This window comes from Drosophila ficusphila, unplaced genomic scaffold (genome assembly GCF_018152265.1).
Source record: "Drosophila ficusphila isolate 14025-0441.05 unplaced genomic scaffold, ASM1815226v1 contig_256, whole genome shotgun sequence".
NCBI lineage: Eukaryota > Metazoa > Arthropoda > Insecta > Diptera > Drosophilidae > Drosophila > Drosophila ficusphila.
Window position 1 is genome coordinate 857,355 of NW_025064156.1, and position 20,638 is coordinate 877,992.

At 34.6% G+C, this 20,638-nt stretch overlaps 1 protein-coding gene across 1 annotated transcript in view; it reads right to left on the reverse strand.

The window, feature by feature from the left end:
- Window positions 1–12,471, reverse strand: part of LOC108093560 (nipped-B protein) — a 124,837-nt gene extending 112,366 nt beyond the window's left edge. Inside the window, 8 exon segments of the mRNA XM_043207650.1 lie at window positions 9,922–10,086; window positions 10,161–10,413; window positions 10,474–11,041; window positions 11,104–11,266; window positions 11,322–11,440; window positions 11,492–11,663; window positions 11,744–11,923; window positions 12,078–12,471. Of these exon segments, the coding sequence (XP_043063585.1) occupies window positions 9,922–10,086; window positions 10,161–10,413; window positions 10,474–11,041; window positions 11,104–11,266; window positions 11,322–11,440; window positions 11,492–11,663; window positions 11,744–11,810 (1,507 nt within the window). The 5' untranslated portion in view covers window positions 11,811–11,923; window positions 12,078–12,471.
- Window positions 12,472–20,638: the final 8,167 nt, after the last annotated feature.

Sequence of the window (20,638 nt, forward strand, 5' to 3'; positions counted from 1 at the left end):
AGTGTCTATAACATCATCAAAGTTTAATGATCGGGACATAGCATTTTCAATTGATGCATATCAAGAACCTCTGTCGCTGCATCATTGAATTTAAGTTATGTATTTAAGTTATAAGTTGAAGATTTAAGTTATGAGCACACAATGAACATATACGGCATTTGGCTTGACATCTTCTATGAGTTTTTGAACTCGACCATAAGTCCCTTTCATTGTGTTAGCACCATCATATACTTACATGTCTTCGACACATATTTAGCGGAATATTTTTGTCATTAATTGATTCAATAATTTGCTTGAACATTGCTACGGCAGATTGATCCTTAACTTCATGGAATCCTAAAAACGTCTCTTTAATGAGAAGTGCCTTTGGGATCCCATTATCATCTTTTTCAATCATACAATAGAGGAAAAGTTCTCACATTTGGTCGATTTTTGAAATATCTTGAGTTGTATCGAATATGATAGAATGGTGCGCCATTGATTTCGTTTATGAGTGCATTTTCTACTTTAAGAACCAGTACAGAAATTATCTCATTTTGTATTTTTGGACTTAAGCATTTTATCTGGCCCTTTGGTTTACTTAACAATTCTTGTAAATTCGGATCGTATTTTCCTAATAACTGGACAATACTCAAAAAGTTTATTTTGGAGTTTGGATCACTGCTATCTGCCTTTTCTCTGTGGCCACGAAATGCCAAGATACACGTTGAAAGCGTTAGAAAAAAAGGAAAAGATTTTTCTTTTTTGATCATGGACTCTTGTTCTTCATCGAGTGTCCCATGTAACCGCCCCTGTTGATACGTGAGACAAGAATCCAGATGAATTTTCGATGTCTGGTGTCTTTATATAGCATTTACAAAATGTTTCCAATCAACATGGCCCTCAATCCAAAAGATCTATTGTTACTATCTTTTAAGAAATTTTCAATCACGTACGTTTTCACTTGATCAGTCAGCTCTTTAAAATTATCCTTATCAGTAACGTATTGCGAAGATAGAAGAGGTATTTAAGCGGGGCTGCTCATGTAAAATTTAAAAAAAAAAATCGATTTTTTTTCATGGATCGATAGAATAACGTCTTGAGAGTATATTCCCGAAGTTTTATGACTCAACTCTCAATATTATGGAAAATATGAGTGATTGAACGAGCGCGCTCAAGTTCAAGACCTACACTAACTCAAAACTTTAAATCGTTTTTTCTCAAAACTATGATTTTAAAAACGCGGTAAACGATTACGAAAAAACTACTGAACCGATTTTTGATTTCTAAAAAGTGTTTTGCAGATTATACATTGAACGAGTGCATGAATATCTGAAATTGTGAAAAAAGTTATTTTATACACTTTTTAGCCCAATTCAGCAAAAAAAAGACGAAAAAATGGAACTTTTTTTTCAAGACGTGATTTCAATATTTTAAAATCGAATTTTTTGAAGTTGCAGACATTCATGCACTCGGGAAGACCTTTCTGAATAAAAAAATTTTTTTGTATGTTTCCGATGAAAACTTTGGGCTCCACACTGTACCGCAATAAGTCCCTCAGCCGCGTCGAGCCACACGCTACCTTGAATAAGTCCGCCATTTTGTTTTTTAGAATTTTCAAAAAATGTTTTTCTCATACTTTAAACATGTCTTCAAATATATGCAAAAAATTATTCGTGTAAGTTTTCATTTTCCAAGTAAAAAAATTCCCAAAAAACAACTACTTTTTGACATGTTACATAAGAAGCCCCCCTTAAGGGGTTATATACCTTTTTCAGACTCAAAAAATCGAAAAAAATTTTATGATTTTTTTTTGATGTACATACTTTCAACAATTTTTCTGCAAAATTTTGTAGAGATCGGGGCACTAGAACCTAAGATACAACCGTTCATAGCGCACGGTGAACATGACTACCTAATGTCCACCTTAAACTTTAAACGCGATTATCTCGGAGTCGCATTTTTGAGAAAAGGTCATTGCGGTGAGCACGATATCTCGGTAACCACTACATCGATCGATTTGAAATTTTGGGGGATTGTTTGTAGATACAATAGCTAGTTCGTGAACGAAGGAATTTTTTTTTCGACAAATTTTTCTATTTTTTTGGGGAAAAAAACTAAATTATTAGACCTCGAAAAATCGGTTTTTTTGAAAAAATAATCACTGTAACTGTAAAAAATTTTTTTTCGTAAAATCCTTCGTTCACGAACTAGGTAACACTATATACCAACGTAGTTTTTTTTCATTTTTTTTTTTAAGTTGAGCCGTTTTCTTGTTTTCATGCTCACCGCAAGCCTCTAATGAAAAAAGGACTTCTGCGGGAAGGACTATAACTTCCACAATACTCAAAATTTTCACTCGAAATTTTATACGAATTAAGTTAAGGACACGTACTTTGATAAAATTTTTATTGAATTTAAATAAAACAATGGTAACATGCTAAAAAAATAAATAAAAACCATGTATTTCTCTGGTGAAAAAAAACGAAAAATTTTTTTTAGCTGAATCCTAAAGTATATCCCCTAGAGAACATTTTCCCAAATTTTTGAAGAGATCCGAATAATAGTTCGATAGGAAAACAGCGTTTTGAGGCGCGGTTCGTCACTCTTTGTAACGCAACGTAAAACTTTGAATGCGATTATCTCAAAGTCGTTTTTTTCCAAAAGTGCCTTTGCTGTGACCGCGATTGCACAAGAACTATTTGATCGATCTTCTTCAATTTTTTTTTTTAATATTCGTAATGATTGTGCCGAGTTGACGAACTTGAAACTTGAATCAGTTTTTATGCGCCAATTTCGATTTTGCAGATAAGAATTTTTATAAAAATTTTTAGAACTCTAAAAATCAACTTTTTGGAAAAATTGTTACTGTATGCAGAAAAAACCAAATATTCTTGAAATAATTCATTGACGAACTAGAAATAATACTAAACTAATAAAAATTTTTTGGTTTATTGATTTTAGTTGACCCGCTCGACTTCCATCGTGGTCACCGCAAGCCGCTATAAAAAAAGGGTTATGAGAGAATTGCCATAACTTCGAAAGTTATTTATATTTTTTTAAGAACAAACGTTTTTTGTGTCTATAAAAACATGGTCTATCAATAAATAATAACCTCAGTATCATAAAATAATTGCTACACACCTGAAAAAAATCCAAAGTTCCCTCATTTTTTTCGCTCAAAAAGGTATATAACCCCTTAAGGCAGTGGTCTGCTTTACAGACTTCAAAAAATCGATTTTTTTTTTTGTCTTAAATCTATTCCAAAACTATCCAAGAATATGTGTTCAAAATTTTAGAGGCCAATTCGACATATTTTCGAAGCTAGATCAGTTTTAGTGGCCGAGCGTCGAGCAGGTTCGTATGCTCGGGCAGACTTTACAGCCCGTTTTCTCGAGTTTTTATTTTCACAAGGCTTGGAAAACGGTGCCGGCCATAGTAAAAAAAATATATGTCCGATCGAAAAAAACCAAAGTGATCTAGCTTCAGTATTGAATTATCTTCTATTTGAACTAAAAAAAATGGATAAAAGTACTATTTAAATTACTTGTTTTGCAACTTAAAGTGAACTTTTTTTTCCAAAAAAGCGAATTTTTTTTTCAAACTTAGAAAAAATTTGGAATTTCGTCATTTCTTCGGAATTTTTTTAGTTCATATAGAAAAGGAACTTATAAAAAGTAAAAAAAAATTTGGTTCCACTGTTTCAGATGCATCGCACGAACTCCATCACCGGCACCGATTAACAAGTGCACACTCTAGGCGCCCCAGAAAAATCGTTGCAACTTCCGCTAATTTCAATTATTTGCAATAATAAAAATTGTTTTTTAAAGTTTAAATATAATATTATATCGTCTCAAAATTTCGTTTACCGCAATCATTTCCTTCCCTTTCAAAAAAATTGTTGAAAAAACGCTCTTTTTTCGGCTCCTAAAGCAGACCACTGCCTTAAGGGGGGAAATACAATTAGAAATTTTTTTTTTTCGAAAAATTTTTTTTGGGGTAATGTACTCTAAATATGTCTGAGAATAAGCCTTTAAAAGCATAAAGCCGTCCGGTCCTTATTTTCAAAGTTATACACAATTTAGTGAGGGTGTGTCATATGGCGGACATGCACAAAAGTAAACTTTAAACGCTTCTCCTGAAAAGTCGTGTTTTCAAAGTCGCCGTGCAATGTACAGGTCAGAGATTTTATTTTAATCGAATGCGGTTTTTTGCATTATGTTTGAAATTAAATTCTCCACACCATGAATATAACAGTTTTTCATACTTGTTTGTTATAACATGTTTTTTTTACAAACAAAGTCGAAAAAAAAACGTTATTTTTGAAATTTTTTTTTAACTTCAAATTTTTTAATGGAAAAATAATTTTTTCAAATATGGAATAATTCATGGTGTACGCTGTACCTTTAAGTTTAAAGCCCAGTTGCTGTTTTTTGTTTAAGTCCTGATCCTGGACCTGGAGACTGCACGGCGCAAAGTCCTTCCCTAAAAACACGACTCCACATTATTGATCATAAATGGGCTTAATTACAATATTTTTCAAAAAACTTGACTGATTTTTATTGCTCAATAATTACCTAATAACATGCAACAAGAATCGCTAAGATTCATTTAACACCCTACTTGCAATCCACTCCCAGAGATAGCCCTCATTTCAGGCCTTCTAATTGTATTTCCCCCCTTAAGGTAAGGTAAGGTAGGTAAAATTTAATTGTCTTTGATTTTTGCTAGTAGCTTGTTGTGGTTGTTCTGGATCTGGATAGACACTAGTGTTTGGTGCAGGTGTAGCATCTGGTAAATTTTTAGTGGGGTCCCATTCTTCACTTTTGGGAAACTTATCACTCGAGTTTTCATTATTAAAGTCATCATTCTTCAAGTACTGACTAATTTTAGGTAGATTTTTATTTTTTTCTTCAGTCTCCCTCTTTCTCTTCTGTTTTACGCTCCCACTTAAATATTTTCTGGAACTAGACATTTTAATATCTAACTTTCACAATTAACTTTACTTAGCCACCATTTACAGATTGTATAAAACATCAAACACGAAAAATCAAAGATATAAGCGATCAATTGTCAAAACAAACACACAAGTATTACGCAGTCAGTAGAGCCCTCATAGAAATATCAAATCCAGGATTCCCTTATAATAGTGCGGCACGGCAGCGCCACGAAAAAAGTACTTTTACTCGGGGGCCCGTGGCATTTCCGTTATGCATTTTGCTCGACTTTTATCAACTCGTTGCAATTTTAGATATTAAAAAGTTATTTCTATAAAGATCGGACTACTACTACATGTAGCAGCCAAGAAAATTGGAAAATAATTGAATTTTCGCTTAAGGCTGGTTCTCAGCTTGGGGGGAAATTTTTGGCTTATCGTATAGATCTATGTTCCGAAAATGTTCTCAAAAAATTACAGTTCAAAATTCGAAAAATTACAAGAGTTACAAGCCATTACATAGAGCACATGTCGAGCACCGACTTTTTGAAGCCAAAACTTTAAACGCGTTTATCTCGGAACTACGTTTTCGGGCCTTACGGAAGTGATTGAAGGCGTTGGGGTTAACCAATCGTCATAAAATTTTTTTTAAATGTTCCCAATTGTTTTCTTTAACTATGAACTAGGATTATCCAAAAAAAAAATTGAAAACTGTTTATTTGAGAAAATAATTAGTGACAAAAAAAAGCGCGGAAATCGAAATTTTAATTTTTTTTTTCTGATCCTAGTTCATGTTATGCACAGTACTGTGCACTTTAAGAATCTTTTCGGTTTTTGTGTTTCCGATTACCCGTTTTGGCTGAATCACTTCCGCCAGCGGGACACCTTTTCGCCGACATGCTGCCTCTGAGGAACGCGCCCTCCCGCCCCTTTTTTTTAAATTTTTTCAATTTCGAAACTTTTTTTTGAAAAACAAATATTTTTTCAAATACAGTTAAAAATTTCCGCTTTTTATCTTTAACCGTTTTCTCAAAAAAATTTTTTTTTTTTTAAAGTGCCATTTTTCGGCCTTTAAGGTGAGAACCTGCCTTAAGGGGGTCTTCCTATGTGATGGGTTGAAAAAATCGATTTTTTTTTTTTCATAAATTGCTCCCTTAACATGTCTAGAATACGGTAGTAAAGCGATTTTAGAAAATTCGAAGTCGTTTTAAAGATACAGCAGGTAAAAGAAAGAGCGGTTCGGAGCGCTGAGTTGGCAGTTAGAAACTTTAAACGCGTTTTTCTCAAAACTGTGTTTTTCAAACTGTCCTCCATTGTATCTCAGAAACGGCTGGACCGAATTACTTGCAATTTAGAGGGCACACTCAATATATGTAAACGCATGGAATGAACTATTATCAATCGAAAATTTTCAAAACTTCAATTTTTTTATAGCAAAAAAAAAAAAAAAAAAAAAAAAAACGCCTAATTTGCAACTTTTATTTCAAATGTCTATCAAAAATCCAATCCAAAAAATTAAAACGCCGTTTATTTTTTTTTTTTCAGATAAGCCGATCAGCCGGAATCGTGGAGGAAGTGGGAGCTCTTTTTTCGAGGCGGGGTGTTCAGAGCGCTGTAACTCTAGTTTGACTGAATATTTTTAGCTGAAATTTTTTATTTATACTGTCCAATGATAAAAAAAACTTGAAGCTCTAAATATTTACTGGTCGTAGAAAAAAAATCCTAAAATATCCCTAAAAAACAGGCCGTCACATAGGAAGACCCCCTTAACTAGAAAAGTGCAATAACACAACAATTAACAATAGGGATATACACGCATTGGCACCCCAAATTTGCTATCCGATTTACTAATTTTCTTTAATTTATCTGAATAATCCTATAGCCGGTATATAATACAATCTTTCGATTTCAACTATGTACTGTATGTACTTCGTACTTCAAGAGTCGGATCAGGCGACTTTATCATAAGTTATAATAAGGATACAAAATAAGGGGAAAAATTATAACGCTGTAACTCACAAGGGATGTTTTAAATTTGTTTCACTATTTAGAATAGATTTTTATACCCTTGCAGAGCAAAGGGTATTATAATTTTAGTCAGAAGTTTGCAACGCAGTGAAGGAAACACCTCAGACCGCATAAAGTATATATATTACTATTGAATTTCGGATTAATTTTTATTAAAATCGGATAGATCTATCATATAGCTGTCATAGGAAAGACCAAAAAATATATATGTATATAAATAATGGAAAAAAAATTATTATGTCGTTTTTAATTCCATGAGCATGATTTTGAGAACCTTAAGTTTTTTAAATACGCATAAATCGAGAAAAAAAAATTCATAACAAGAAAGGAAGCTAGCTTCGGCAAGCCGAAGCTTACATACCCTTGCAGTCATCAAATATGTCGAACAAAATGCATAAAGGCTAAACAACATCGAAGCTTAGACGATTTTTCTATTCATTTTCTATATTTTCGACTTAGATCATATGGGAGCTATATGATATAGTTGTTTGATTTTGATCAAATTTAATTAGTAATTCAAGATTTGTTAGAAAACTTTATATTCCAAAAATCATGCTTATCTAATAAAACACAACGATGTTATCATTATATTTCCGTTATTTCTTTATAGATTTTTCGATCTTTCCTATGGTAGCTATAAGATATAGCTGTCCGATTTTTATGAAACTTTTTTCTCAATATTAGGGTTTTTAAAAAACTTGATATTTAAAAAATCGTGCTCGTGGGATAAAATAAAATTGATAAAATTTAATCCGAAATTCAATAGTAGTTAGAAAATGCCATATGGAAGAAATCGATCTGATAAAAAACAACGGCGTAAGATTTTTTTATTTCTTTCTCTTGTATTGGAGCTATCCGATATAGTCGGCCGATCCGGCCCGATCCGACTTATATACTGCGTGCAATAGCTACACAACTTTTGGGAAAGTTTCAGCAAGATAGCTTTAAAACTGAGAGACTAGTTTACATAGAAACAGACAGACGGACAGACAGACAGACGGACAGACTGCCAGACGTACAGACGTACAGACGTATTCCGACTCTGCTCGTGATGCTGATCAAGAATATATATACTTTATGGGGTCTAAGGTGTCTCCTTCACTGCGTTGCAAACTTCTGACTGAAATTATAATACCCTTTTGCTCTGCAAGGGTATAAAAATCGGACTACTATATCATAGGGGAGAGTGGTGATGAACCACTAGTAATATTTCACCTTCTATCAGGATTTTGTGCACCATCTTCATATGTGTTGTTTATCCAGTCGGTATCTTAACATCACACGTACGCGTGATCGCGTCACAATTGCTGTCATTTCTATCACTAATCCAAGTTTTTGTGCGCCTTTCGCAGCTATTTGCGACCTGACGTTTTCTTGGGAAAAATTTATTGTGCTCCGCCTGTGGCATTGAACTCTAGAAAATTTTTTGTTAACTTAAATAGACGCAAATTATGTTTTTTTTACGTATATCTCACGCATTTCAAAATATTCCATTAGCCTGAAAGCTGGTTTAACTATGTTTGTGGGGTGGTTCAAGTATCCCCACCCGTGGGGGTGGGTTCAAGGAAGCTAGCTTCGGCAAGCCGAAGCTTATATACCCTTGCAGTTTTAAAATATTTCGAACAAAATACATAAAGGCTAAACAACATCTAAGCTATGATGATTTTTCTATTAATTTTGCATATTTTCAACTATTGTTTAGACAGCTATATGATATAGTCGTCCGATTTCGATTAAATTTTATTTGTTATTCAAGAGTCGTTAGAAAACTCTTTATTCCAAAAATTATCTGATGAAAACCAACGATGTTATCATTTTATATCCGTTAATTCTATATAAATTTTTCGATCTTTCCTATGGCAGCTATATGACATAGTTGTCCGATTTTTGTGAAATTTTTTTTATAAATTCAAGACTGATTAGAAAACTCTATATTCCAAAAATCATGATTGTCCAATTAAAAACAACGATGTTATCATTTTATTTCCGTTAATGCTATATGGATTTTTCGATCTTCCCTATGGCAGCTATATGATATAGTTGTTCGAATTTAATGAAATTTTTTCTCGGTTCAAGGGTAGTTAAAAAGTCAATATTGTAAAAATCATGGTTGTGGAATAAAAAACAATGACGTTATAATTTTTTCCATTATTTTTATATATGTATATTTTTTTGATCTCTCCTATGGCAGCTATATGATAGAGTTATCCGATTTCGATAAAATTTAAACCGAAATTCAATAGTAGTTACAAAACGCCATCTGGAAGAAATCAAGTCGATCTGATCAAAAACAACGGAGTGAGATTTTTTTTTCAATCTCTCGTATGGGAGCTATCCGATATAGTCGGCCGATCCGGCCCGTTCCGACTTATATACTGCGTGCAATAACTACACAACTTTTGAAAAGTTTCAGCAAGATAGCTTCAAAACTGAGAGACTAGTTTACATAGAAACAGACAGACGGACAGACAGACGGACGGATTTCGATTCAGATCGTGATGCTGATCAAGAATATATATACTTTATAGGGTCTGAGGTGCCTCCTTCAATGCGTTGCAAACTTCTGATTGAAATTATAATACCCTTTGCTCTGCAAGGGTATAAAAAATAATGTTAGTGTGGCAAAAAACAACTACATTTTTATATCCTTGCAGAGCAATATCCGCACATTTTTGATCTATATTACTCCGTGCAATAACTACATAAATTTGGGTAAAGTTTCCGCGAGATAGCTTTAAAACTCAGGGTCTAGTTTACATAAAAACAGTAAGACGGACAGACGTGCACGTTTAGATCGATTCAGATGGTAATGCCTATTGAGAATATAGGGTCTAAGGTGTTTTCTTCAATGAATTGCAAACATCTGACTATAGTTTAACACAAACAATCGTTGCAAATACGATTGCAAATCAATTGCATTTATAAATATATATATATTTTTTTTTAATTTGTCGAAACCATATTACTGTTATACATACCTGAGTCAAAATTAGGAGATTCACTGTCGTCTAATATTTCAATTATTTGATCCATATTGCGCATAAATTGTTGATATGTCTGCGAACGAACCACTTCATCCTTTAAACATTTTGTGTTCAATATAGGCATAATTCTCTCGACCCGACGCATTTTCGGCTTAGAGACTATATATTTATAATGAAATATAAAAATGTACTTTTTTACATGTGTGCTTGTAGTTAAACTTTATTTTACTTACATATTTGTTCCGGTGGAATGTCTCCAATTGATATGGCCAGTTTTCGTTTTCCAGAAAATCGTTTTTCGTCGGCTTTTATAGTCGAAAACGTATCAATTGGAATGCTTTGTATGTCAGAAACAGTTCTACCAGACCCGCTCTCTGTTAGTGATACTGCAGCTATGGCCAGCATATTTTTGTTTTCATGTTGTTGCTGAGCCGGTTCTTGTAGTAACCCCATACTTCTAGCCAATTCTGGTGACTTTTGTACAAACTTTTTAATACTTTGTTGCATAAGAAGAGTATCCTCAACATTAAGACGATTTATACATACCCGAACCTGAGATTTGCCACTTGATGAAGTGGAGGTCGATGTAGCTGTTGACGCTTGATGGTTTTGTTGAAGTTCTGAACTTTGTGTAAGGCTACTTTTATTTATAACAAGTGGATTTGAACTTTCTGGCAACTGTTGCGGGTTCGAAGTGGAGGCGTTATTGGCTTGTATTGGCGATTTTTTGTTTACATATTGTAATGAAGTGTTTTGTAATTTAGTGTTTTCTGTTACAATTATTGGTTGACTTTGTAAACATATTTCATTTCGATTGTTTTCAGAATCTATATCAAAATTTAACGGCTCTAAGGCATGTGAAAAAATATCAGATATGTTTTCAGTGGGTTGACAATAGCCTGTTGATGTATTATTATATTCATACTTGGAATCCAAATTAAGATCTTTATGGTTGACTAAATATTGTTCTTGTGCCATAGATTGGGTTAGATTTGCGCCTGTGTTTAAAGTTTCAATTTTAATATTTGATGTTAAAATCTTATTCTGATTTTGTTCAGAATTTGAAAAATTTGCTTTCTTTCTTGGCTTTCCGTTAATGTTTATTGAAGGCATCCTAAAATTGAAAAGATCATTGCACTGCATTATAATGTAATGACAGAATAGTAGAATTCCTACCTCGTAAACCGATCCGCACATGTCTGCAAAAGTTGATTCTCTAATGGATCTTGTTTTAAAGTTGATAAATTAGTTGGTGTTTTACATTCCGCTTCTATGTATGAATCCAGTTGAGTTTTGCTTTTATCAAATCGAATATTTGAAATATGTTGGTCAGTAGAGACTAGAAATGGAATATTTGCAATATACGCAGGATGTACTTATTATTTAAAACCTACGAATCTTAAATGAAGTATTAAAAACCGATGGCCGAAAGTTGTAAATTCCCTGAAGTAGCTCTGGGTAAGATCCAATGTTATCTCCTTGTTCTTCAAAAGCGTAATTTGATTTTAACTCGCTGGAACACAATGATTTAGTTTCTCTATTAACTTTAAAAAAATGTACATACATGTTGTCAGAATTAGTTCTTTCGATTGCACTGACCAACTGCCGCACAAGATTTTCGTCACGAACAGAAAGTAAATTGTTTGATTCATTGGCAACCAACGTATGAAACAGGAGCGACTTATTTAAGGAAGCTGCACTCTGAAGCGAATCTGACACTGGTAGCTCGCTTAGCACTTGGTGTAGAATTTAAACGAAATATATACATACATACATAAATATATACCAATCAACATGTGGCTTAAAAATTACTTACAATCAGATGTGCTGGTTAAACCAGCCAATGTTGTTACAGGTACGGTCGGGATGTCGCGGTCCCCCATCTTTAATTTGGTTCGTTGAATTATTTTAAGTTGCAGAAATACTACTTATTTGGTATATTAATTTTTTTTTATGCGTAACACGCATACATACACATGTATAAAAGTCGACATGTCTGTATATAAAAAGTTTTTGTTATTAACATATACAAATAGTTTTGTCTTTATTTTTTGTGAAACCTCATTAATCAAAAGTTGCATGAAGACTTGCAAAAACCAATAAAATAATAACAACTTAGATAAATCTTTATATTACGCTGCACTCCTTACCAAAAGTACGATTGAGTACTTGTGTGTATTAAAAATTGCTACGTACGTAACAATTATTTATTTTTCAAAACAGTTGGTTAATTTTTAAGACTTGGCTTATTAACCTTATGAAAACATCCAAATATTTAAAATTCATTACTTTAGTTAGTTTTGCTTTTAGTTTGGATTAGTTTTCAAAAAAACATACAGAAGTTCAAAAAGTCAATAATTAAACGAAGCAGATGTTTATCACGAATGGTTACAAATTTCCAAAATTTAAAATTAAATACTTCTTAGATTGTTTTTCTTAGCAAATTGTAAAACTTGCGTGGTCTCTACTAAGTTTTATTTTATTTATTATACGAAAGACGAACTAACGAATATGGCGGATTTGCTAGTGAAGAGACTGACAGATGTAAAACATCGTTGCTTGAAATAAATGCGGTGACAAGTAGCTTTTATCTGTTAGTTTTACAGGGTTGGTTTCGATAATTGCTTATACCTTCTGCACAGCAAGTAACATTTTGTTATTTTAATTGTACATCGGTGAATATAACTTCAATATTTATAAATTTTTGTGACTGAAACTGCTTCTAATTGCTTTGCTTATTACCGTAGCAAATTAAATTCGTTAACAAAAGGAAACCTACCGAAATAAATACTTCCTTTAAAACGGCTTAATTTATCACATAAACCTGGCTATTAGATTTTATTTTTTCTCCGTCCGATTGGCGTATCGTGTGCTATAAGCAGGACAGGATTAAGGGGAGGGTTGTCTCCACCACATTTTGGGGGTCCCCACAAAAAATGCGAACAATTAGGTTTTTAAATTTTTCAAGAGTTTAAGTTGGCTAAATTAACGTGAAAGCGATTTGATATGCTTTTGATAATTTCCTAATAAATTTGTTATATGTACTCTCATAATATAAATAATTTCAGTCCACCAAAGGGCCCCCACATTCTTAATCCGGCCCTGATATTAGTCATACTGCAATGTTAATGCTGCCTACGAATAAATTTTTCATATACATACAATATATGTCATATATAAATCTTTTTCACAGTTTTTAAGGGGGACAACTAGTGTGACGGCCTAAATATAATATGGTTTTTGGGAGTTTTCATTAAAAAAAAACTACTTTATAAATTATTTCAAAATTTTCAGAATATATTTATATATGTTTTAAGAATATACAATAAAAATATTAAAGAAAAAAAATTTAATATTTTTTAAGTTACAGTCGATCTCCAACGGCGCTAAAAAAAAAATGGTCCTTAACTGTTGTAGTGATTCCGCCCTTACGTGGATGAAATTAAAAAAATCTCGTTAAACTAAATTATATTGTCTATACAATGACCTTCAATAAAATATATAAAAAATTGACAAAATGGCGGCGATTTAAAAAAAAAATCGAATTTTTACCAAGAATTTTGGTCGTTTTTGGCCTGACAAAATTCGATATTTGATCAGATAAAAATAATCAATAGGTCATTGTACGGAGAACTATATTTAGAACATGTAAAAAAAATGTGATAGTGATCGGCTCATTAATTTCTGAGTAATCACTGCAGCAAATTCGGAAAATGCGGTTTCGAGAAAACGCGTTTAAAAAAAAAAAAAAAATTTTTTTTTTAAATGTCACACTAGTTGTGCCCCTTAAACCTTGTAAAACTTACAAAAATAAATTATATATGCATGATATGGAGGTGAAAAGTGTTTGCTGTTCTGCAAGTAAATCAGCTTATTACCCTGTAGTGTGTACGCACCGCATCATATATTTTTGCATTTTTTTTTGTGCTGTTGTGTAAAGCATGCATTACAGATTATTCACACAGACATAAAGAAAACGCTTACCGCTGCCGAAAATATTCTTTAACAAAAAATACTAATATACAAAGATTTCCTAAGCCTTTCAGGAATACCGAATATCGAATGAAGATTTTATACCAATGAAAATTTGGGAGTCGAAACGACATTTTGCATTAATTGGTAGCACTTCTATTTCGCCGGGAGTACAATGAAGATGAAGCGTAAATTGGTTCATGCTGCAGTTAAGAAAAAACAGTAATTTTGATCTAAAAAATGTATTAAGTAAGTTAAGTTAACACAGTTAAGGAGTAACCCTGCAGTTCCAAAAGTGCCTTGTCGTGGATGACATGGACGACTACCCACTGATGCCAGTGTCCGAAGCACCTGGAGCCGCACTGATGTCATTTCATATAAAGTTGTTGCATGGCATTTAAGGATTTGACATGCATGTCGCTCTCGATGACCATTTTGTCCGAGTCATCGAGCGAGGCATCAATGGCTTATACGAATTTTGTATGGAGAAAATTCGTATAAGCTATTGATGCTTTCGTTGCTGACGTGGAGGCGATGTTGTCATCTATGCCAATGTCTAAAATGTCATCCCCAAATTCATATGAAAAACAATATATATATATATATTTTTTTATTTTATTAATTAATCTTATTTTGAAACATAAGAGATAAGTACATAAATAATATGAAATTAGAAAGTTTTTGTTTACCATTTATGTGGAATATTTGCAGGACATCGGCTGTTTTGCGTCCATCTAAGGTACAAAAAATATTTTTATTATTACATATTATATATGTATTACTTTTTTAATTTAAAGCAAACTTACCTTTCAAACGAATTTATCGTACATACAGGCTGAATCCTAAAAAGATTTAAATAAGTTTGTAGTAAAAGACATAATATTTTTGTAATCTTAACGACACTTACATGATTTTTAAACAATTCCGCTGCCCGTTGCGCAAATTAAGTAATTTCACAACTAACTGTCAACGCATAACGCAAAAGAATGAGCAGTTCAATTTTATTTTGCACCCTTTTAGTATACCCTTCTTTTTTGGGTATAACCGACCATAAATGACACGCGAGTTATATTATATCTATATTTGCAATCAATGTTATGTTATGGTTATCTTGGTTCAATAATTTAAATAATGTTGTACATATATATAAAATATATTATATATGTATATAACTTTATATATATATAATATTTAATATTTTAAGAACTTTAACATCAAAAGAGTATACATAAGTCGAGCGCCCCTTAGCCGTAGTTTCCATCGAAAACCAATTTTTTGTTTCTAACGGAGAATGACAACAGTGCAATTAGTTGTAAGAGTGAGAAAAAGACGGAAACTTAGGAATGTTCCTTTTCCTTTCCTACACATTGAATGCTTGAATGCCACGAGACACCAGGTGACAGCCAGAACTGCAGGGCTTATAAGTCGGCACTAATCTTGGGTGTTTTTCGGATCACCCTAGTGCCTTTATGTGCAGACTAAGCATAAGTCGCCTTTAGGGGCCGTGCCTGGTTCTTGGCATGGTGAGTTATGCTTCTTTTGCTAGTATCAGCATTTTTGTATGACAAGCAGTCGGCTTACAGCTTATAAGTTTCAGTTTGATTTTGATATGAATAAAGAGCGCATAGCTCTATTAAAACAACTCCAGCGAAACCTGTTTAATTATTAAATTGGTTATCGAGCCTGAAGGGCCGTTGATAACGGAGAGAAGTTCTCCCATCATATTTCTGCAATATTCAGAAACGGCGTTGAGCCCACCAACAGAGGAGGCCAGCGCATTGGGCGAAAACGTACGTTTTCGTTTTGGATGCTCCGGCTTTCACAAACTTTTTGTCATCGTTTCGTTATCGGTATGGTTCATTTTTCATCGTTTCTCACTGTTCAAACAGCTGACTTGTTTTTTAATTAAAAGTAAACAACGCGAAAAAATGCCTTTTAAGAAACTAAATTAATCATATTTATTAATAAAAAGCTTATTTAACTTTTCTTTACAAATATTTTTTTCTTCGTTTTCATTTTAAAAGTACAATTTTTAAGTGGTTGTTGTTGTTCCACTACAAGTACGGCAGCATTGACGTTAACTTTCGGCAATAGATTTATCGACCCCTTAGCAAAACGAAAGTTGTTGTTGCCGACGGCAAATATTTTATTTATGAATCAGAAAAAAATTATTTAAAAAATAAATACGAATTAGACTGAACTACTGATGGTGTGAAATGAACATCAATAGAGCAAGGAGTCAACTATTTTTTCCTTTTGCAATTAAGAACCGATTTGATGTAGAAAAAGGCATTTACTTTTCAAATGTCAAAAAAAACTTCCCCGTTTTTGAAAACGAAAAAGTCTTGCGATAGTGAAAACGGGAGCACCAATTCTCGTTTTTAAAAACGAAAACGAGAGAATCTTGTGAAAGTGAAAACCGGAGCCTGCCTGATAGAATGGCTGGCACCAGCCGTCCGCGAAATAATTTAGCCACTATCGACACGGACCGGGCTCACCGAAGGTGTAAGGAACTGCTTTTTCACTATTTGCTCGCTACGTAAAACGCGCGGCTAGCTCAGCTGAGTTTGTGTGTTCGTGGCACCAAATTTATTGTTACGTGATCCCGACAAAGAAATACACAGAAATTGGGTTAGATTTAGCAATAGGGAGATTAGTATAAGGTTGTCAAAAAAGTCTTGCGGTATTTTCGCTAGTTGGCGCTGAAAGCGCGTAGTTCTTGTTTTATTCGTCGCATCAGGTCATACTATACCTTTTTGGAAAGCTCATTTCACGCGTTAACACGTGTTTGATTGATTGTCTTTTCTTTTAAGTCGTTCGTTAGTTATAGCGTCGCAATCATGAAGCAAAATAAAGAGAAAATACGGCATATTTTACAGTACTACTACGATAAAGGCAAAAATGCATCTCAAGCCGCCAATAAAATTTGTGCAGTTTATGGACCCGATACAGTTTCCATTTCCACCGCACAACGATGGTTTCGACGTTTTCGTTCTGGTGTAGAGGTGGTCGAAGATGCGTCACGCTCCGGAAGGCCTGTCGTCGAAAATTGCGATAAAATCGCTGAATTGGTCGAAAGAGACTGGCATAGTAGCAGCCGTAGCATCGGTCAAGAGCTGGGCATGAGTCATCAAACCGTTATTAACCATTAAGCACAAGTCTCACTCCACCACTTTTCGGTCAGGACTTCGTCGGCCTGGCCCTCGACAGGTCCTCACTCTCGTGTGGACCGACGCCGGGTACCTTTCGCACAACTCCCTTGGATTTTCGTCGGCTGGCTCTCAGCAGGTCCTCACTCTCGTGTGACCCGACGCCGGGTACCTCTCGCACAACATCCACTGCTAAGACTCCACCAATTTCGTCGGTCTTGAGACTCGTAGACGCGCCCTATAACTTACCTTGCACCCTCGGGATCTCAGCTTAGCAGTCTCAGCTTATGTAGACGTGACCCTCGTTGGGCTTCTTGACTCGGTTATCTTGGTCCGAATATATTGGCACTTGGTATTCACTTGGGTTTCACTAGTATTGGTACGGTATCCTGCACGGCATTCACTTGACTATCCCTCCAGCGTGCGCGCGTCCTGTTGCGATGCAGCGCTCCCCTGCACTTAAAATTGTGAGAAGTTTTACAACTCCTTACAGAGGTCTGGAGTCCAAATATGTCGCCTTGACACTGTTTCTCTGATGGTTCTCTGACTCTTGCGTTAGCCGACTTTATTTCCTCCAAAAATTTCGAGTTCGTATATGTTTTCTTCGAAATCTCGTTTTCTCAAAAATTGTATTTGCACGAAAATGGTATTTTCCAAAAACTGATTATTTTCTTTCAAGAAAAATGTGGGCCTCCTCGAAAAAGGTTATGGGTCGCTTCCAAAAATGTTTGGTTCTTCACAAAAGACGTATTCTTCAAAAAATCCCGGGCCCTTTATTTTGGGACCCCAGTTTCCTTAAACAATAATAAACATTTAATACTTCTAAAGTTATCACAGTAAAAAAAAAACAACTATAGCTCATTTTCAAAATTTTCACCAAACCACTTCTACGTCGAGCTTCGCCTATCACGATCGTTTTTTCGGGTACTATTGAAAGGTTCCTTTGATCTGTTCTTCTCCCTGCCATCCCCAGCCTCTCTCTAAGATGGGTCAATGGACATCCTCAAGGCATTCTAAGAGAATCCCTAAGCCGGGATTACATGCTAACATCTTACACGCTAGATGGTTCGCCCATGGCTCAAAAGGGGGCGCTGCCCTGACCATCGCTACTTCTAAACTATCGATAGGGTCCTCCTGGGATCGACTCCAACTAAGCAGACGAAAATTTTGTTTTAGAAATGTTCAAGCATTCCTATAGCAAGTGTGAATTGTTTTGGGAATAAAAAATATTTTCTCTACCGCCCTCAAATAATAAAAAAAAATTTTGCTTTTTGGTAGTATTCTGACGTCAAAAACCCGGCTGCTTATATTAAATATAAATATTATTATTATTTAATTTTCAGAACCAAAGCCATAAATACACCTATTAATATTAAATCAAAAATAATAAATATATAAAATTCCAAACCAAAATTAATATCAGCGAAATCAAATATTCAGCCTTATGAGCTTTCAAGGCCCATATAGGAAGGTTAACGCGAAATTGAAAGTGAAAGCGAGAAGAGTGGGACCGAGAGCCCCAAGGGTATCAACCAAGTACAGGAAGAAGACATAGACATTATGCACGCAGCCAAAATATGATTCAGGCCGCATTGGCTCAACAGGAACAAAGGCTTAGAGCCGAGTTTCAAAATCAAATTAGTGCAGTTAACCAAATTATTTCCAACGTAAAGATAGTGAATTTTCTATTGAAATTTTGCTTCACGTTGTTATGGAAAAATATTTAAAGTACGATGTACTGATTTGCCGTGAAATTCTAGGTCAGGGCTTTGGCGTAACCATAGATGCCAATACGTTTGTTGTTAGGAATGTTCCTTTTCCTTTCCTACACATTGAATGCTTGAATGCCACGAGACACCAGGTGACAGCCAGAACTGCAGGGCTTATAAGTCGGCACTAATCTTGGGTGTTTTTCGGATCACCCTAGTGCCTTTATGTGCAGACTAAGCATAAGTCGCCTTTAGGGGCCGTGCCTGGTTCTTGGCATGGTGAGTTATGCTTCTTTTGCTAGTATCAGCATTTTTGTATGACAAGCAGTCGGCTTACAGCTTATAAGTTTCAGTTTGATTTTGATATGAATAAAGAGCGCATAGTTCTATTAAAACAACTCCAGCGAAACCTGTTTAATTATTAAATTGGTTATCGAGCCTGAAGGGCCGTTGATAACGGAGAGAAGTTCTCCCATCATATTTCTGCAATATTCAGAAACGGCGTTGAGCCCACCAACAGAGGAGGCCAGCGCATTGGGCGAAAACGTACGTTTTCGTTTTGGATGCTCCGGCTTTCACAAACTTTTTGTCATCGTTTCGTTATCGGTATGGTTCATTTTTCATCGTTTCTCACTGTTCAAACAGCTGACTTGTTTTTTAATTAAAAGTAAACAACGCGAAAAAATGCCTTTTAAGAAACTAAATTAATCATATTTATTAATAAAAAGCTTATTTAACTTTTCTTTACAAATATTTTTTTCTTCGTTTTCATTTTAAAAGTACAATTTTTAAGTGGTTGTTGTTGTTCCACTACAAGTACGGCAGCATTGACGTTAACTTTCGGCAATAGATTTATCGACCCCTTAGCAAAACGAAAGTTGTTGTTGCCGACGGCAAATATTTTATTTATGAATCAGAAAAAAATTATTTAAAAAATAAATACGAATTAGACTGAACTACTGATGGTGTGAAATGAACATCAATAGAGCAAGGAGTCAACTATTTTTTCCTTTTGCAATTAAGAACCGATTTGATGTAGAAAAAGGCATTTACTTTTCAAATGTCAAAAAAAACTTCCCCGTTTTTGAAAACGAAAAAGTCTTGCGATAGTGAAAACGGGAGCACCAATTCTCGTTTTTAAAAACGAAAACGAGAGAATCTTGTGAAAGTGAAAACCGGAGCCTGCCTGATAGAATGGCTGGCACCAGCCGTCCGCGAAATAATTTAGCCACTATCGACACGGACCGGGCTCACCGAAGGTGTAAGGAACTGCTTTTTCACTATTTGCTCGCTACGTAAAACGCGCGGCTAGCTCAGCTGAGTTTGTGTGTTCGTGGCACCAAATTTATTGTTACGTGATCCCGACAAAGAAATACACAGAAATTGGGTTAGATTTAGCAATAGGGAGATTAGTATAAGGTTGTCAAAAAAGTCTTGCGGTATTTTCGCTAGTTGGCGCTGAAAGCGCGTAGTTCTTGTTTTATTCGTCGCATCAGGTCATACTATACCTTTTTGGAAAGCTCATTTCACGCGTTAACACGTGTTTGATTGATTGTCTTTTCTTTTAAGTCGTTCGTTAGTTATAGCGTCGCAATCATGAAGCAAAATAAAGAGAAAATACGGCATATTTTACAGTACTACTACGATAAAGGCAAAAATGCATCTCAAGCCGCCAATAAAATTTGTGCAGTTTATGGACCCGATACAGTTTCCATTTCCACCGCACAACGATGGTTTCGACGTTTTCGTTCTGGTGTAGAGGTGGTCGAAGATGCGTCACGCTCCGGAAGGCCTGTCGTCGAAAATTGCGATAAAATCGCTGAATTGGTCGAAAGAGACTGGCATAGTAGCAGCCGTAGCATCGGTCAAGAGCTGGGCATG